This window comes from Sciurus vulgaris (assembly GCF_902686455.1).
Source record: "Sciurus vulgaris genome assembly, chromosome: 7".
Lineage (NCBI taxonomy): Eukaryota > Metazoa > Chordata > Mammalia > Rodentia > Sciuridae > Sciurus > Sciurus vulgaris.
The window spans coordinates 91,456,261-91,476,161 of NC_136467.1; the positions used below are offsets into that span (position 1 = coordinate 91,456,261).

Consider the following 19,901-nt stretch of genomic DNA (forward strand, 5'->3'; position numbering starts at 1 on the left):
TACACAAACACATAAATGTGCAAATTGCCTAAGGAGTAAATCATTGTTTATTATGCTTATGTACTACACATCACCAATAGGTGAATACTAACATTTCCTTAGAAGTTCTAAATTTTAGAGTAGAAGATAGTACATTTCAGAAAAAAAGGTAGGATATAGTCCTGAGGAATGACAAGGAAGAATATACAGAAGTATAGTCACAGAAAGAGGAGAGAGGTGTTTAAGACAAAGATTAACATCATACAAATTCATAAAAAACTTTTTACTTTCACTTCTCTTAGTTTTCACTGAGTCAAGTTGGAATTGTGGTCCCATGCCATTTTTAAAGCATTTACATAGGAAGAATTCTGAACATGACTTCAACTGGTTCTTCTCCAATGCAACAGAATCTCACTGTTAAAACAAAGGGATTTATCTAGTTTCATCTACCCATCTAAAGGTTAAATCTCTTCTGAATTTTTCCTTAGGTGGACCTACCTTTTGCTAAAAAAAGAAGCTTAAAAAATAAAAAAAAGATTATCCTATGTTACAAGTGTACAATAAATGTTTGTTAAATGAATGGAGTACCTAGTATGGGCCAGGAACCTTGCTGGGCACTGCCTCATCACAAATGCACAATAAGAGTCCCTGCCTACAGGAGTTGTTATGTTAACTGTCACAATGTGGAAATAGCAAAGGATCAAGAGTTTGCAGTCAGCCTCCTTCCATAAAGGAAACCTGAGAATACTGGGAGGTAGCTGTGACCTGGTAAGTAGGGAGATAGGTTGTTGCTCTAAACTAACAGTGACATTAAATAAGTCACTTGATATCTCTATGCCTCACAGTTATAAAACAAGCAAACAGGATCCAGTCTTCTTTTAGTTCCAAATTGCTATGATTTAAATTTATTCTGTTACCTGCAAACAACAAAAGAATATACACATACACACATATACAACACTATCAGTAAAAATGAGATACAGAAAACAATGCAGCTTATCCATTACCACAATCATTAATCCTAATAATGAAAAGGAAATCGAAGTATGGATTTTTTTTTTTTTTTTTTTTAAGGACAACAACTGTTTATTGAGTGAAAATGAAAAGGTGCACCCTTTACTTAGCCACATCGAAAATCATTCTGGGAGGTCTTCTTTTTCTTTTTTTTTTTTTTTTTTTCAGTTCTGGATAAAAACTCTTAACATTTTATTTATTTTTTAAAATTCATTTTTATTGTAAACAAATGGGATACATCTTGTTTCTCTGTTTGTGTAATCATACATTTACCTAGGGTAATAGTTTTTGCTTCATTCTGTTATTATTTTTTTTCTTCCCCCCTACTACTCCCACCATTCTTATCCTTCTATACAATCCCTCCTTCCTCCATTCTTGCCCCTCTCCCACCCCCCATTATGTGTCATCATCCGCTTATCAGCGAGATCATTCATCCTTTGGTTTTTTTGAGATTGGCTTATCTCACTTAGCATGATATTCTCCATTTCATCCATTTGCCTGCAAATGCCATAATTTTATTACTTGTGTGTGTGTGTGTGTGTGTGTATCACAGTTTCTTTATCCATTAATCAACTGAAGGATATCTAGGTTGGTTCCACAATCTGGTTATTGTGATTTGAGTGGCTATGAACCTTGGTGTGACTGTATCTCTGTAGTATGATGATTTTAAGTCCTTTGGTTATAGGCCAAGGAGTGGGATAGCTGGGTCAAATGGTGGTTCCAAAAGTATGGATTATTTTTGAGATAGCAAAATGGAGAAGCATTTATAAATTACTTGAAAAACCTATATCACTGATAAAGATGGCTCACATGTGAGGAGAGAAGGAAATGAAGAAAAATGGAGGAAGAATACCTATTAAGAGCAGCAGATGGAAAATGAAGCAAAAGGAAAGAGGAGGGTAAGAAAAAGTGATTATCTGAAAAATGTGGGGGAAAAGTTCATTCATAGATACAAATTCTTGAGAAATACTTTAAATTAACTTTATTACCTGACTGTTTGTCCTTTAAAGCTGTTTTACACATTTCAATTCGGGCAGAATGATAAGGAACATAGCGATCTTGTAAGGATCCCACCAACACAACATTTTTGAAATAATGAAGCCCTAGGAGTAAAAAACAAATAATTACAATGCAATAATTAACCAGATTTAAAAGAACTTTTCAGTACCACATTAAATAACCAAAAATAAATTTATTTTCTCAGTAGTACTAAGTTTATCATTTTTTAAATACCTTATAGGTCTTTTCTTCAAATTTCTGTATTTTATCTTGTATTTTATACAAGCTTCATTGTATATAGTCTTTGTGTGATAGGAGAAAAATGTGTTTGTACTGAAAGCAAGAACTGTAATGAGGTGATAGGGCAGAAATTAAGACACGGGGACAGAAGTTCTACAGGAAGTATATTATGACATTCTGATCTTCCAGGAGTTATTCTTTAATATTTAGGGTTATTTCCAAAGAAACAAAATTACCTTCTTCTATAAAAACAAATTAAATACCCTACTTAAGATCATTTCTATTAAGATCATCACTATTTCTTCCCATTTTTATTTACGACATGTCTATTATTATTCATATTTTGTTTATTTTATTTTATTTTATTTTGTTTTTTGGGGGAGTGCTGGGGATTGAACCCAGGGCCTTGTGCTTACAAGGCAAGCACTCTACCGACTGAGCTATCTCCCCAGCCCCATCATATTTTGTTATTTACTGTATCAGGAGAGCATATGCTTTTGTTTCAACAATAATAGGTTTCATGATTCATCCACAGACTTCCATCAGATCCCTCTTATTTTTCTTTCTTTCTTTTTTTTTTTTGAATAAACTAGGTGAATTCAGAGCTTAGGACTTTGGGTTACTTTGCTGGTCAATTCATTAGATACTAAAACCATATTCTTGACCTCTTTAGTACCAGGAATATTCTCATTTTGCTATTTAGCTTGGACTGGTAAATAAAATTTTATGTGACTATTAAATAAGATACAAATCAATAATGGCACTACATTAGAATTGGGCTGTGTAGTGTACGGAACTTTATTCTGGAATGTTCCAGAGTAAAACTTTGGTACTTTATGCCCAGTGAAATTTAGATTCTTAGAGACAGGCCAATTGTGGGAACTACTGTGGATTCTGAATCTAGGGGTCTTTCTCTATTCTTAACACCAAATTCTATTTGTAAATTTTGCTTGTTATCTTGACTTTATTTTTATGTCTATCATAATCATTCTAGTAAAATACATATTGATCAGCTTTAATTTCTAATTCCTCTGCATCTAACAGAAGTTATCACTTTTGCTTGCTCCATCTGTATGATGTCTTTTTCTTTCCACTTTCACAGTCAGGTTGAAAAAGAAAGTTCATGAACTTCCTTAGGCTGACAAAAAAACTACCCACTTGTTTGCATGACCAAGAAAGCTGAGGGATATTTTTCTGACTACAATTATAGCCTAGCTATCTCTACATAAGCATATCACTTGGGTTTTTTTTTGGTTTTGTTTTGTTTTTGTTTTTGTACCAAGGATTGAACCCAGGGCTGCTTAAACACTAAAACACACATCCTTGGCCCTTTTTATTTTGAGACAGGGTCTCAGGGCCTCCCCAAGTCGCTGAGGCTGGCTTTTTTTTTTTTTTGGTTGGTACTGGGGAGTGAACCCAGGGGGGATCAACAACATCCCCAGTACTTTTTTGCATTTTATTTAGAGATAGGTAGGGTCTCACTAGGTTGCTTAGGGCCTTGCTAAGTTGCTGACACTGGTTTTGAACTTACGATCCTTCTGTCTCCAGTTCCTGAGTGCCTGGTATTACCAGTGTGAGCCACCATGCCCAACCTGAGGTTGACTTTGAACTTGCAATTCTTCTGAACCTCTGAGATTACAGGCATATGCCAACAGACCCCAGACACTGGCTTTTGTTTCTATAAATTGTAATCATTTCTGTAGGTATAGCAGAGAATCTAGCTGCTTCTTCCCAGTTTAATCAAATTGCATAAAATTCATTTTTTCTTTTAAAATGCTTTGCTTTTTTTTTTTTTTTGCAACTGACAATCATGTTTATGTGGCACTTCTGTTTCAGTACAAGTGATCATTGCTCATGTAAACAAATTTGCAGAATTCAGTCAATACATACATGCATGGTTTTCTTAATTAAGATATTCTGCTTTCAGATGATAGTCACTAAGCTATCTTAAAAACAAAAAAAGACGTCATTGCAAAAAGTCAGAGTGTGGCATAAAAAGTAAGAGAATGGCATACACCAGGCTTCATGAGAATGACAAGCCTCAGGACCCAGACCCAAGGGAACCATACTCTTAGCATCTCTGTATCTTATATTTTTTGTCAGATTAATTTGGAAAATATTCCATGACACCAGAAAACTGGTTTCTCAGAAGGTTCATGGTAAAGACATCTATTTAACTTTCTTTAACCAAAATTTGTTTGATCATTGCTTTGAGAAATGTCATTTTAGGCAAACCACTTGAATAATATTAAATTAAATTTAATTGGATTATAAAGAAGGTCATTTCATACTGCTTAAGGGAAGCATAAATCAGCAAGATATAACAATCATAAACATCTATGCCCCAAACAGTGGCTCATCCATGTATGTCAAACAAATCCTTCTCAATTTTAGAAACCAAATAGACCATAACACAATAATACTAGGTGATTTTAACACGCCTCTCTCACCATTGGACAGATCTTCCAAACAAAAATTGAACAAAGAAACCATAGATCTCAATAACACAATCAATAATTTAGACTTAACGGACATTTATAGAATATACCATCCAACCAAGAGCGAATACACTTTCTTCTCAGCAGCACATGGATCCTTCTCTAAAATAGACCATATATTATGCCACAAAGCTAATGTTAGCAAATACAAGAAGATAGAGACACTAGCATGTATTCTATCAGATCATAATGGATTGAAGTTAGACATAAATGAAAGAGTAAAACACAAACTATTCCAACATCTGGAGATTAAACAATATGCTATTATATGATGAATGGATAACAGAAGATATTAGGAAGGAAATTAAAAAATTCTTAGAGGTAAATGAGAACAAAGAAACATGATATCAAAATCTCTGGGACACTATGAAAGCAGTACTTAGAGGGAAATTTATTTCATGGAGCGCATTTAATAAAAGAAGTAAAACTCAACAAATAAACGACCTAACACTACAGCTCAAAGCCCTAGAAAAAGAAGAACAGACCAGCACCAAAAGCAGGAGAAGACAGGAAATAGTTAAACTCAGAGCTGAAATCAATGAAATTGAAACAAAAGAAACAATACAAAAAATTGACAAAATAAATAGTTGGTTCTTCGAAAAAATAAACAAAATTGATAAACCTTTAGCTACACTAACAAAGAGAAGACGAGAGAAAACCCAAATCACTAAAATTCGGAATGAACAAGGAAATATCACAACAGACAGGATTGAAATACAAAACATAATTAGAAGCTATTTTGAAAATCTATACTCCAACAAAATAGAAAATTTTGAAGACATCAACAGGTTTCTAGAGACATTGCCTAAACTGAACGAGGAGGACATACACAATTTAAATAGACCAATTTCAAGTACTGAAATAGAAGAAGTCATCAAAAGCCTATCAACAAAGAAAAGTCCGGGACCAGATGGGTTCTCAGCCGAGTTCTACAAAACCTTTAAAGAAGAGCTCATTCCAATACTTCTCAAAGTATTCCATAAAATAGAAGAGGAGGGAACCCTCCCAAACTCATTCTATGAAGCCAATATCACACTGATACCTAAACCAGACAGAGACTCATCAAGGAAAGAAAATTTCAGACCAATATCCTTAATGAACATCGACGCAAAAATTCTCAACAAAATTTTAGCAAATCGCATACAAAAACATATTAAAAAGATAGTGCACCATGATCAAGTGGGTTTCATCCCAGGGATGCAAGGCTGGTTCAACATCAGGAAATCAATAAACGTAATTCACCATATCAATAGACTTAAAGTCAAGAATCACATGATTATTTCAATAGATGCAGAAAAAGCATTTGATAAAATATAGCACCCCTTCATGCTCAAAACACTAGAAAAAATAGGGATAGTGGGAACATTCCTTAACATTGTAAAGGCCATTTATGCTAAGCCCATGGCTAATATCATTCTAAATGGTGAAAAACTGAAAGCATTCCCCCTAAAAACTGGAACAAGGCAGGGATGCCCTCTTTCACCACTTCTATTCAACATCGTTCTTGAGACTCTGGCCAGAGCAATTAGACAAACCAAAGAAATTAAAGGGATACGAATTGGAAAAGAAGAACTCAAACTATCCCTGTTCGCTGATGACATGATTATATATTTAGAGGAACCTGGAAATTCCACCAGAAAACTCTTAGAACTCATAAGTGAATTCAGTAAAGTAGCAGGTTACAAGATCAATGCCCATAAATCCAACGCATTTTTATACATAAGTGATGAATCTTCGGAAAGAGAAATTAGGAAAACTACCCCATTCACAATAGCCTCGAAAAAAATAAAATACTTGAGAATCAATCTCACAAAAGAGGTGAAAGACCTCTACAATGAGAACTATACAACACTAAAGAAAGAAATTAAAGAACACCTTAGAAGATGGAAAGATCTTCCAAGTTCTTGGATAGGAAGAATTAATATTGTCAAAATGGCCATACTACCTAAAGTGCTATACAGATTCAATGCAATTCCAATTAAAACACCAATGACGTACCTTACAGAAATAGAGCAAGCAATTATGAAATTCATCTGGAAGAATAAGAAACCCAGAATAGCTAAAGCAATCCTTAGCAGGAAGAGTGAAACAGGGGGTATTGCAATACCAGATCTTCAACTTTACTACAAAGCAATAGTAACAAAAACAGCATGGTATTGGTACCAAAATAGAAAGGTAGATCAATGGTACAGAATAGAGGACACGGACACAAACCCAAATAAATACAATTTTCTCATACTAGACAAAGGTGCCAAAAATATGCAATGGAGAAAAGATAGCCTCTTCAACAAATGGTGCTGGGAGAATTGGAAATTGCAACATAATGAAACTAAACCCCTATCTCTCACCCTGCACAAAACTCAACTCAAAATGGATCAAGGACCTTGAAGTCAGGCCAGAGACCCTGCATCTTATAGAAGAAAAAGTAGGTCCAAATCTCCAACTTGTTGGCTTAGGATCAGACTTCCTTAACAGGACTCCCATAGCACAAGAAATAAAAGCAAGAATCAATAACTGGGATAGATTCAAACTAAAAAGCTTTCTCTCAGCAAAGGAAACTATCAGCAATGCGAAGAAAGAGCCTACAGAGTGGGAGAATATCTTTGCCAATCATACTTCAGATAGAGCACTAATCTGCAGAATCTATAAAGAACTCAAAAAACTCTACTCCAAGAAGTCAAATAATCCAGTCAACAAATGGGTAAGGAAATGAATAGACACTTCACAGAAGATCTACAAGCAATCAACAAACATATGGAAAAATGTTCAACATCTCTAGTAATAAGAGAAATGCAAATCAAAACTACCCTAAGATTTCATCTCACCCCAATTAGAATGGCGATTATCAAGAATACGAGCAACAACAGGTGTTGGCGAGGATGTGGGGAGAAAGGTACACTCATACATTGCTGGTGGGGCTGCAAATTAGTGCAGCCACTCTGGAAAGCAGTGTGGAGATTCCTTAGAAAACTTGGAATGGACCCTCCATTTGACCCAGCTGTTGCACTCCTTGGCCTATACCCAAAGGACTTAAAATCAGCATACTACAGAGATACAGCCACATCAATGTTCATAGCTGCTCAATTCACAATAGCCAGACTGTGGAACCAACCTAGATGCCCTTCAATTGATGAGTGGATAAAGAAACTGTGGTATATATATACAATGGAATATTACTCAGCCATAAAGAATGATAAAATTATGGCATTTGCAGGCAGGAGAATATCATGCTAAGTGAGATAAGCCAATCTCAAAAAGCCAAAGGACGAATGATATCACTAATAAGTGGAGGATGACACATAATGGGGGGGAGGGAAGGGTTAGTGTTAGGGTTAGAGTTAGGGTTAGGGAGGGGGGCAAGTATGGAGGAAGGAAGTACTGTATAGAGGGAAAAGAGGGGTGGCAGGGGTGGGGGGAAGGGAAAAAATAACAGAATGAATCAAACAACATTGCTTTATGTAAATTTATGATTACACAAATGGTATGCCTTTACACCATGTACAAACAGAGAAACAACATGTATCCCATTTGTTTACAATAAAATTAAAAAAAAATTTAATTGGATTGATGGAGTTCAATTTTATGGATAAGGATCTTTTTTCATATGAATATTTTCTTTTTTTGTTTTTTGTTTATTTTTTAAAATTTTTGATTTATTGTACACAAATGGGGTACAACTATCATTTCTGTGGTTATACATGAAGTAGAGTCACAACATTTGTGTAATCATACATGTACATAGGGTAATGATGTTTGTCTCATTCTAATATTTTTCCTTCCCACCATCCCGCTTCCCCACTCCTTCCTTTTCCCATATACAATTCAACCTTCCTCCATTCTTGCCTTCCTCCCACCACTGTTATGTATCATCATCCACTTATAAGAGCAATCATTTAGCCTCTGGTTTTTTGGGATTGGCTTATTTCACTTAGCATGATATTCTCCAACTCCATCCATTGACCTGCAAATGCCATAATTTCATTCTTCTTATGGCTGAATAATATTCCACTGTTTTATATATACCACAGTTTCTTTATCCATTCATCTACTGAAGGGCAGCTAAGTTGGTTCCACAATCTAGCTATTGTGAATTGAGCTGCTATAAACATTGACATAGCTGTGTTACTGTAGTACGCTGATTTTAAGTCCTTTTGGGTATAGGCCAAGGAGTGGGATAGCTGGATCAAATGGTGGTTCCATTCCAAATTTTCTAAGTAATCTCCATATTGCTTTCCAGAGTGGCTGTACCAATCTGCAACCCCACTAAACTATCTCTCACCCTGCACAAAACTCAACTCAAAATGGAAACAAAAGCAGGAGTCAATAATTGGGATAGATTCAAACTAAAAAGCTTTTTCTCAGCAAAGGAAACTATCAGCAATGTGAAGAGAGAACCTACAGAGTGGGAGAAAATCTTTGCCACACACACTTCAGATACAGCACTAATCTCCAGAATCTATAAAGAACTCAAAAAACTTTACACCAAGAATATAAATAACCCAATTAATAAATGGGCTAAGGAAATGAGCAGACACTTCACAGAAGATTTACAAGCAATCAATGGCTATATGAAAAAATGTTCAACATCGCTAGTAGTAAGAGAAATGCAAACCAAAACTACCCTAAGATTTCATCTCGGCCCAATTAGGATGTCTATTATCAATGGTTCAGTTTTTTGTCTGGCAGTTGGGTAAAGTAGAGCAGAAACTCTAGTGAACTATGACAGTCCCAGAGTTACAAAACTGGTAGTAATTATGGAAGTATTTTGAGTTGAAGCCCAGCTAAAAAAGATAGTAAAGATATTCTAGGTTCCTCTTCTTTACCTCTGCACCTTGATTCCTGGTCAACAGCCTGTGGATTAGTACTTCACTTAGCCCCTGAAGTAGCTAGCGCTTTGTTGAAAAGTCACCTTTAACTTGGAAGATTGTGACAAGATTTCCCTAACTATAGAATGAGATAATTTAACTTGAAAACTTTCTAAGTATTTTAGTTACTTTAAAAAATTTTAAGAGAGATTAAAGTAAATATTCAATATTTCCCTGGACTATATAATAACACAATTATGTATGAACATCTTAATGGCAACACTTTCATCTTCATTTTTAGTCTTCCTGATACCTTTGGCCACTTATCTAGTAAGTTTTAAAGCAATTTTCCCAAAACAATGTTAGCGGTTGTGGATTCTTTCATGCATTTTCAAAAACAAAAATTTTTTTTAATAAATTAAAAAAATGATACCTATTATCAAACAACACTAACAGTTTTGGGGAAAAAAAATATCTTATGCCATAGTAGCACAGTAAAAGAATTTCTTAATTGCTACACTTTGTCAGAATTCAACAGCTAGTAAGGAGAATCTGAGTAGAAGCCTTTAGGAAGATCTTAAAAATAAGGATATTTTTGCATTTGAAATTTTAACAATGAATACATTCTTATTTAGCTATTTTTGAGCCTTAATTAGGCAATGTTTAGAGTGTCCATGACCCTTCTCTTTGTTCTAATAAGATGAATCTTGCCTATTTCAACAATGTTGCCACCAAATCTATATATTTTATTTTCCTCATCATGCTAGATCCTTTATTTTCTTCTTTCCCTTGATATTTAATGCGAGATGCTAGTATGCCTGTTATATTGTGCAAATCATGTACATATTTTATCATCAATTTGTAGAATGTCATTGGTTTTTTTGGTCAAATACTGCTGTAAAATTTAATTAGTGCTTATAATTATACTGCCTTAATCAGAAAAGATAATTTCCTTTTTTAAGAGTACATTTTCTGTAACCCTGTACCAGATCTATTGTGTTCACAAAACAAAAATGGTAAGATCATGTAATATTTGATTTTTATAAAAGAGTATTTCAATTGTTTAGATATCATATATTTTTAGGTTTTTAAATTGCTTTCTTCATTTAAAAATAATGAATATATTTCAATAAAGAAAAGGTATTAACTACTGATCTGCTGCAGAGGAAGACTGCTTCAAAAGGAAGACTTACAGGGAAGACTTTCTTTAAATAAAAAAGAAAAAAAGATAAAAAGGCCCGAACTATTTATTTAGACAGGGAATTTTAAGTTTTCCAGAACTGTTCAGAAGAAATTGGAGCAATAATCAGATTAGGGAATCTAAAGGTAACTTCAGCAGAATAAAATATGAAAGAGAAATGATCATTTTGCTTTAAAACACCTGAAAAGAGATTATTAGTAAATTAGTTAAGTGTTCTCTTCCTTTGCTGTTTTATTTATGTTTTTGATGTCTATTTATGTATTTCTATTTTGTAGTTGCTCTTTAGTTATAGCAACTTCCTAGAAATTAACTATTCATTTATTATAACATACTAGACAACAGTAACAACAAAAAGAAAATAAAGTTTAAAGACATGCTTGAATTCCTTCAACAATATTATAATTTTTAAATTAATATTTGTAGATATTTAAAATTGCAATTAGAAATAGCATCTATAGTTCCTGAAGATACACATCACCAGCTTATCAGACAAGACAGTATTCTAGCATTATGTCACTTAACTTCTGTTTTTTAATGTCCTTATCTGTAAAATGGAAATGATAATATTCCTACCTCATGAGGGTTAAATAAGGTAATATGTATAACTGGTACCTAGAACAGGTAAGTGCTACATGTGGTTAGATATTAGTTTTCATACACACACACACATTTTTTTAAACATTTTAAAGATCTTTTTAATTTGAGTTGTAGATGGACACAATTCCTTTATTTTATTTATTTATGTAGTGAGGAGGATTGAACACAGTGCCCCACACTTGAGAGGCAAGCACTCCAGCACTGAGCCACAATCCCAGCCCCACCTTTTTTTAAAAAAAAATTTTTTTTTTTTAAGATGGGGTCTCACTATGTTACCATGGTTGGCCTTTAATTTTTGGGCTCCAGTAATCCTCCTGCCTAAGCCTCAAAATACCTTGGAATATAGGTGCTTGCCATCACTCTGGTTCAATTTTAACTACATTATAGTATTAACTAATTAATTATTTATGACTATAGAACACAGAATTCTTTACTGTGATTTTCCAATGGGGATATCAATTCAGTTTATGTATATACTAATAACTCATATCTGAGTGCAAGTAGAATTCTTAAAGTATAAAAACAATTTTAATAAATCATTTAAAAATTTTTGTAGGCAGGAGCTGGAATAGTAGCTTGGTGGTAGAGTGCTTGCCTAGCATGTGTGAGTCACTGGGTTCAATCCCCAAACACCACATAAAAAATAAATAAAATAAAGGTAAAAAAATTAATTTTTTTGGTAGCCAGTAATATTTAGATGAGTTGACTCTTCAGGGTTTTTGCTAAAAATATTTCCTATGATAGATATATACTGTTAATGTTAAAGTCAATTTCCATGACCCAAAGCATTAGTGTTATTTAATTCTGGCACCTCTTTATTTAGAGCTATTTTAATTACCTAACATTTACTAAGTTTCATATTCTACAGAATGCTAATCACTTCAACATGTATTATCTTATTTAATCCTTTCAATAACCTTGTGAAGTGGTACTTTTATTCCTATTTACCAATGGGGAAACTCAACTTTATTCAGATTAAGTAACCTCATCAGTGTTTGAGCTGTAACTAATACCTATGTGTGATGTGCAACTCTGCCTCTTAACCAGTCTTAGGTTACTACAACCAGTGGGGAGGTAAATCTTAGCTGTATTATAAGGCAAGTAATAAATTAAAAACTTAAACTAATTCTTAAATAATTCAAGGGGTTGGGGTTTTAGATCAGTGGTGGAGTGCCTGCCTCTCATGTGTAAGGCACTGGGCTAGATTCTCAGCACCACATAAAAATAAAGGTACTGTGTCCAACAACTAAAACAAAACAAAAGAAAAAAAAAAAAGGAAATTATTCAAATACAAATAAAATACTAGCAAGCAGCACACAAAAACATATTAAGAAGGTAGTGTGTGCCATGATCAAGTGGGGTTGGTTCATTCCAGGGATGCAAGCCTGCTTCAACATACAGAAATAAATGTTAATTCATCACATCAATAGACTTAAAGACAAGAATCACATGATTATCTCAATGGATGCAGGAAAAGCATCTGAGAAAAGTCAGCATCCATTCATGCTCAAAACACTAGAAAAACTAGGGATAGCAGAAACATACCTCAACATTGTAAAAGCTATATATTCTAAACCCAAGGCCGACATCATTCTAAATGGAGAAAAATTGAAAGCATTCCCTCTAAAGACTGGAACAAAACAGGGGTGCCCTCTTTCATCACTTCTATTCCACATAGTCCTTGAAACTCTAGCTATTGCAATTAGAAGGAAGAAATTAAAGGAAAACAAAAAGGAAAGGAATAACTCAAACTGTCCCTATTTGCTGATGACATGATTCTATATTTAGAAGACCCAAAAAAAAAAAAACCTCCACAGAAAATTTTAGAACTCATAAATGAATTCAGCAAAGTAGCAGGATGTAAAATTAACACCCATAAATTAACTGTGTTCCTATACATCTGTGATCAATCAACTGAAAGAGAAATTAGGAAAGCTATCCCATTCACAATAGCCTCAAAAACAAAACAAAACAAAACAAAACAAAACTTGGGAATCAATCTATCAAAAGAGGTGAAAGATCTCTACAATGAAAACTACAGAACACTAAAAAGAAATTAAAGACCTTAGAAGATGGAAAGATTTCCCATGTTCTTGGATAGGCAGAATGAATATTGTCAAAATGGACATACTATCAAAAGTGCTATAGAGATTTAATGCAATTCCTATCAAGGTTCTGATGGTGTTCTTAACAGAAATAGAAAAAGTAGTCAGGTAATTCATTTGGAAAAACAAGAAGCCCAGAATAACCAAAGCAATCCTCAACAAGAGAAGTGAAGCAGAATGCATCACAATACCAGACTTTGACTTATACTACAGATCTTTAGAAACAAAAATGGCATGGTATTGGCACCAAAACAGACATGAAGACCAATGGAGCACACATTGTTCATACCCACACAATACAGCTATCTCATACCAACAAAGGTGCCATAAACATACAACAGAGAAAAGGGAGCCTTTTCAATAAATGATGCTGGGAAAACTGGAAATCCGTATGTAGTAGAATGAAATTGAACTTCTCTCTCCCCCTGCACAAAACTCAACTTAAAGTTGATAAAGGTCATAAGCATTAGACCAGAGACCCTGCATCCACGAGAAGAAAAAGTAAGCCCAATTCTCCACCATGTTGGCCTAGAAACCAACTTCATCAATAAGACTCTAAAAGCAAAGTAAGTAAAATCAAGAATCAACAAATGGGATGGTATCAAACTAAAAAGCTTCTTCATTGCAAAGGAAACAATCAAGAACATGGAAAGCCTACAGAATGGGAGAAAATCTTTACCACCTGCACCTCAGTAAGAGAATTAGTCTCAATGATATACAAAGAACTCAAAAAACTTAACATCAAAACCCCCCAAATAACCCAATCAGTAAATGGCCAAAGGAACTGAACAAATACTTCAAAGAAGAAATATGAATGGTCAAAAAATATGAAAAAATGTTCAATATCTCTAGCAATTAGAGAAATGCAAATTAAAACTACACTGAGATTACATCTCACTCCAGTCAGAAGGGCAATTATCAAGAATACCAGTAATGATAAATGTTGATGAGGATGTGGGGAAAAAGGTTCACTTATACATTGCTGGAGTGATGAGAAATTGGCACAACCATTCTGGAAAGCAGTATGGAGATTCCTCAGAAAACTTGGAATGGACCCACCATTTGACCCAGCTATCCCACTCCTTAGCCTATACCCAAAGGACTTAACATCAGCATACTACAGCGACACAGTCACATCAATGTTTATAGCAGCTCAATTCACAGTAGCAATGCTATGGAAGCAACCTAGGTGCCCTAGAGTGGATGGATAAAGAAAATGTGGTACATACATACAATGGAATATCATTAAGCAATAAGAAAGAATGAAATTATGGCATTTGCCAGTAAATAAATAGAATGGGAAAATATCATGCTAAGTGAAATAAATGAGTCCTCAAAAACCCAAAGGCCAGATGTTCTCTCTGAGGTGTGGACTCCAGCCCACCACAAAGGATGGTAGGGAGTATAAGAATAGAAGTTTATTGGATTTGACAAATGGGAATAAAGGGAAGGGAGGAGGCATGGGAATGGGAAAGACAGTAGAATAAATTAGATATAAGTTTCCTATCCTTATATATATATATTCACATATGTTATATTCCATGTATGTATATGTCAAAATACACTCTGCTGTCATGGATATCTAAAAAGAATTTAAAAAACTTTTAAAAAGAAATTATTCAAGTATAAAAGATCTACTACTATTAATTTTATAAACAGTAAGTACAGTAATGGAATCATCTGTTCAGATGAGAAAGGTCATAAGAGTATCTGCATAGCAAACTTTTACAGTTTTTTAAAGTGTTTTGATAATCTTATGTTGCTATTATTATCACTGTTAATCAGATTTTACTTTGTACAACATAGTATAAATACAAAGAACTCAGGGACCATTTATGTATAGTCTGGCCTTTCATAATCTGCCAGCAAAAACAGTATACACATCAAAGCTACACATAATGGTTCTAGCTTTTGTCAGTAAGTTTTTCTCACATGAGAACTATACACTGCATTTGATTTTGTAGGAACGTCTTGTAATTTTATCAATCAAGTATATATTTGTGTCCTATATGTAATTTATTATGCTTTTTATTCTTATAAACGAAATCATAAAACCTGATCTATAAAAGAACATTTCTTTCACTAATTTTTTTACATATATTTTTTAAACTTGTAGATGGACACAATACCTTTATGTTATTTATTTATTTTTATGTGGTACTGAGGATCAAACCCAGTGCCTCACAGGTGCTAGGCAAGTACTCTACCACTGAGCTACAACTCCAGCCCTCTTCCACTCATTTTATTAACAGATAATATTTGTACAAATCATTTCCAAATCTCTTTGCCATATTAAGAACAACATTATAAGGAAGAATCTTAAAAAAGTTAAACTAGTTTTCAATAACCAAGACTATCTAATGTTTGTAACAAACATTCAGTGTTCAAGAGCACAATGCAGGACATGGGTGATAGGAATGAGGATAAAAACAATGAAAAGGAAAGGGCTTAAAGTTTATAAACTGAAGTAAGTTCAGACTGGAACTCCCAATCACTGAACATACGAGTTAGATTTATATCTTACTATATAATGAATAAATTGCCTTTGGATAGTGAAATATTGAAAAGATCATTCACTGATTCAATAAGAATGTACTTACTGTCTCCTAGAAAGAATTATAGTAATTACTGAATGTGTATGTGGGAAGCAAGAAAGAGTTGTCACAAAAGAGCCTGCTTAAAGAAGGGAAATTAAGACATACAAAATTATTGATATCAGATAAACTATAAAAAGTGTGGTAAAAAAAGACTGTATATAATACTATGAAAGTTCAGAGATAATATGAACAATCTTGGAACATTAGAGACAAATACATCAAAGATGACCTCAAGGAGTTCCAAACCAGTAATTTAAGAGGACAGAACATCACTTTAATATGGACAGAAGAGCTGGGCACAGTGGGGCAAGCCTGTACTCCCAGCTACTTGGAAGAGTAAGGCAGGAGGACAGCAAGCTTGACACCCTTGGCAACTTAGTGAGAATATGTCTCAAAATAAAATTATAAAAGAAATTGGCGGTGCGGGGAGCAAGCTGGCTATAAGTCCAACTCAGTGGTAGAGTGTTTGCTTAGCATGGGTGAGGCCCTAGTAGCACCCCTCTCCCCCACCAAGACAAAATAGGTAGCAAAAGAAGACAATATGTTCAGTTTTAGAAATAGTTTGACATATAAGAGAAGATGAACACAAGTCAAATGAATTCAATAATGAGGTCAGTTCTGGAGACATAAAATTTGGGATATAAAAGTATAATGGGGAACTCTGAGAATCAAGGAACATTAAGTGAGAAAGGGCATCAAGAAAAGCTTTTGACAGCAGGTGGTATTTGAGTTTAATTTTACAAGATGAGGAGAATTAGTTCAAAAATGATGGGCAAACACATGAGAAGGATAGGTGTGGAAAACACATGGGTTAATTCATGCACATGAATAGAACAAAGGGTATGTAGGGGAAGAATAAGATACAAAGCAAGTAAGAGAATCAGGAACTAGATTATAATGGGCATGATGCCTTTGTCCATGAAATCTAACTTCATCCTGAATATTACAAAGCACCAGGAAGGATTTTCAAACAGGACCAATATTCTGATTTAATTTTTAGAAGTTCATTTTATCTAATGAGGAAATGAGATTAGGTAAAAGGTGACATATAGGAGGTAGGTAAACAGGTTGGAGGCTAAAGCAATAATCTAAGTAAAAGTGATGATGGTTGAACTAAGGCAGAAGCAAAGAAGGGGAACAGAAATATCCATCAGCTACTAAGAAAGCTGAAAGTTTTAGAATTCGGCAACATAGCAGATGTGGGGGTGATGAGTAAGAAAGAATTAAGACAAATTCAAAGTTGGAGTCACTTAAGAAGGAATAGCTATTAATAGTTCAGTTTCTGACAATTGTTAGAAATGCTTGATAGTCCTAAAGCAGGAAGATACAAAAATATGTGAAAGCTTTTAAAAAGGGTTGAGGATTGGGGTGGGAAACAGCCAGAAGGACAAGAGGGCTAGGACAAAAAAATATAGATTAACCAAACTGGCATTGAATTAACAATGCTAAAATTTGAGATAATTTAGAAGTAACTACACAGAAGAGCTCATAAAAGATAAATGTAAGTATGTGACAAATGGAAGAACAACTCTTACCAACTGCTTAGTTCCAGTTTTGAGTTTGCTATATCATTATTATGAAATTACAGTAGAATGTTACTATTTTAATCACCAGGGAGACATGTTGATAATTTATTTGCTAAAGGTTTATTTAGAAAAAACTTTGATGTGCACGTTTTTCAAACTTACTACATACTTACCTGCTTTATTACTAAGCTTATATAAAAAAGTTTGGCGAGGGTCTGAGTGATCTCGACAAGTCAGTTGCAAAAGAGAACCTGATTTTTTCCATTTCTGCATAAACCAGAGACCTAGAGGGGTATATAGGATATATGAGTATAAAGGGAAATATACAGTAACATATGCCAGTTATTAATTTGAATATAATATCCACAAATTAACATTTTGTTGCTTAATAAAAATATATTTGCAAAATATTTCTACTTTGTGATAACAAATATAAACATACACAGAGGTTAACTATGGGTTAATGGTGATTGAAGGATGGTTTGCTATTTCTGTTCCATTCACTAATGAAACAGATAATAGCATATGAAGAACGAATTTTGGAAAATTTACCTTTAGATATATTAAATTATAAATAGTAGATGGAGAAAAACTTCAAACACAGCAATAGATTCAAATGGCTAAGCACTAAGTTTTTTTTTTTTTTTGGGGTGCTGGGGATAGAACCCAGGGCCTTGTGCTTACAAAGCAAGCACTCTACCGATTGAACTATCTCCCCAGCCCCCAGGACCAACTTTTAAAGTGAACAATTGGTTCATGTTTTCTAATGACAGCTGAATATAATGTTTCATATTTAATTGTACTTCTTTATTATCAATAGCACATATTTAAATGCATCTTCCCTTTATAGAAATTAAATAAAATCTTAATAATTCTGGAACATATTATAGATTGTGAAATACTCACTTCCATCTTCATTGTTTCTCACAGGGGAATGGGGGAAGAAAAAGGGAAATAACTCTTTAACTGGTTAAATCTGATAGTTGTAAATATGTCTGGGAAAAAGTTTATTGAAGAATTCGAAGTACCACATCCTATTCATGTCAGATTCTATTTTATGTTATTTAAGGATTTCATTTTTTTCACACTCTGTTTTTGAAACTACAAGTATGCAATTGGCTGTGCTTTGAAATTGCCAGTTTAAAATGGAATACAAAGGAAGCTGGTGTGATTTGACAATATAAGGTGGAAAAGAAAACAGAAATAAGGGTTTCAGGAATTAATGAAAACAGGCAATGAAATCCAATTTGTTCTCACAAAAGAAATCAATCTACTAAACAACTATGAACCATTTTAAGAAAATTAACAGGCAAATCAAGCACCAGGTAATTCTCAATGAGAATATTTATAGTAGTTAAAAATTAGGGTTTTAACTTTCATTTTAATTTCTTAGAAATTTTGATTAACTTTTTATAATTTATTTTGTTTTTTCCAGTACTGAAACTTATCCCATGGGTGCTCTGCCGCTGAGTTACATCCCAGACCTTTTTATTTTTTATTTTGAGACAGGGTCTCCCTAAATTGTGGAGGGTAGCCTCAAATTTGTGATCCTTCTGCCTACACTCCAACTGGCTGGGATTATAGGGGTGAACCACTGCTCTTGACACAGTTTATTTTCTTATTCCTTCATGGTTACCAAACCAAAATTATGAAGCTAACATTTTCTATAAAATTTTTTATAATGTCATATTAATATATTTATCTGTTCAACTAATAACAGAATAGCTTATTTATAAGACAAACATTTGCTGAAATATGTAGAATTTAATGAAAACAGAAAAAATACTCGTGATTATTGACAATGCCATCTCAATATAGTATATTTATTTTCTCAAATTACTTTTGTTAACATACTTCAGATATATAATAGAACACGAAATTAGCTACATCTTTTGTTTCATGAAATTCCAAGTATGTGACAAGTTGGCTAGAAAACACCAGAAAATACTAAATTTGTATTTAAGTTTTCTGCCTATGCCATATTTATTGTACAGTATAATAAAACTTTTTACCTGTATTAACAAGAGCGCTGCTATTATACAGAGTACCAAGATGAGGTCCAGAAAGAGACAGAAAGGTATGAAGTTTGTTGAGGTAATATTTAAACCTTGGCCTTGTAAGCACTGAACGGATTATTAAATTGCCCAATGAATGTCCAATAAAGCTTTAAGAGAGAGAGAAAAAAAAAAATTTCTTTCACAGTATTAGTTTTAGAAACAAAAACTACAGCTGACATACTTTTATAGATTATAAAATAGCAAGAATTTGAAAATTCCTAATATGTTTTAAAATTATGGCTTAATACTTTAACATACATTTCAAGGAAAAAAGTAAGAATGT

At 33.7% G+C, this 19,901-nt stretch overlaps 1 protein-coding gene across 9 annotated transcripts in view; it reads right to left on the reverse strand.

The window, feature by feature from the left end:
• The window catches only part of FAM135A (family with sequence similarity 135 member A), a 112,041-nt gene that overhangs the window by 2,388 nt on the left and 89,752 nt on the right, over positions 1-19,901 (reverse strand). For all 9 annotated transcript variants that reach the window (XM_079146490.1, XM_079146491.1, XM_079146495.1 and 6 more), the window contains 3 exons: positions 19,574-19,725; positions 17,735-17,845; positions 1,983-2,096 (listed from right to left, as the gene is read on the reverse strand). In XM_079146490.1, the coding sequence (XP_079002616.1) occupies positions 1,983-2,096; positions 17,735-17,845; positions 19,574-19,725 (377 nt within the window). The remainder of the gene's footprint in view (positions 1-1,982; positions 2,097-17,734; positions 17,846-19,573; positions 19,726-19,901) is intronic.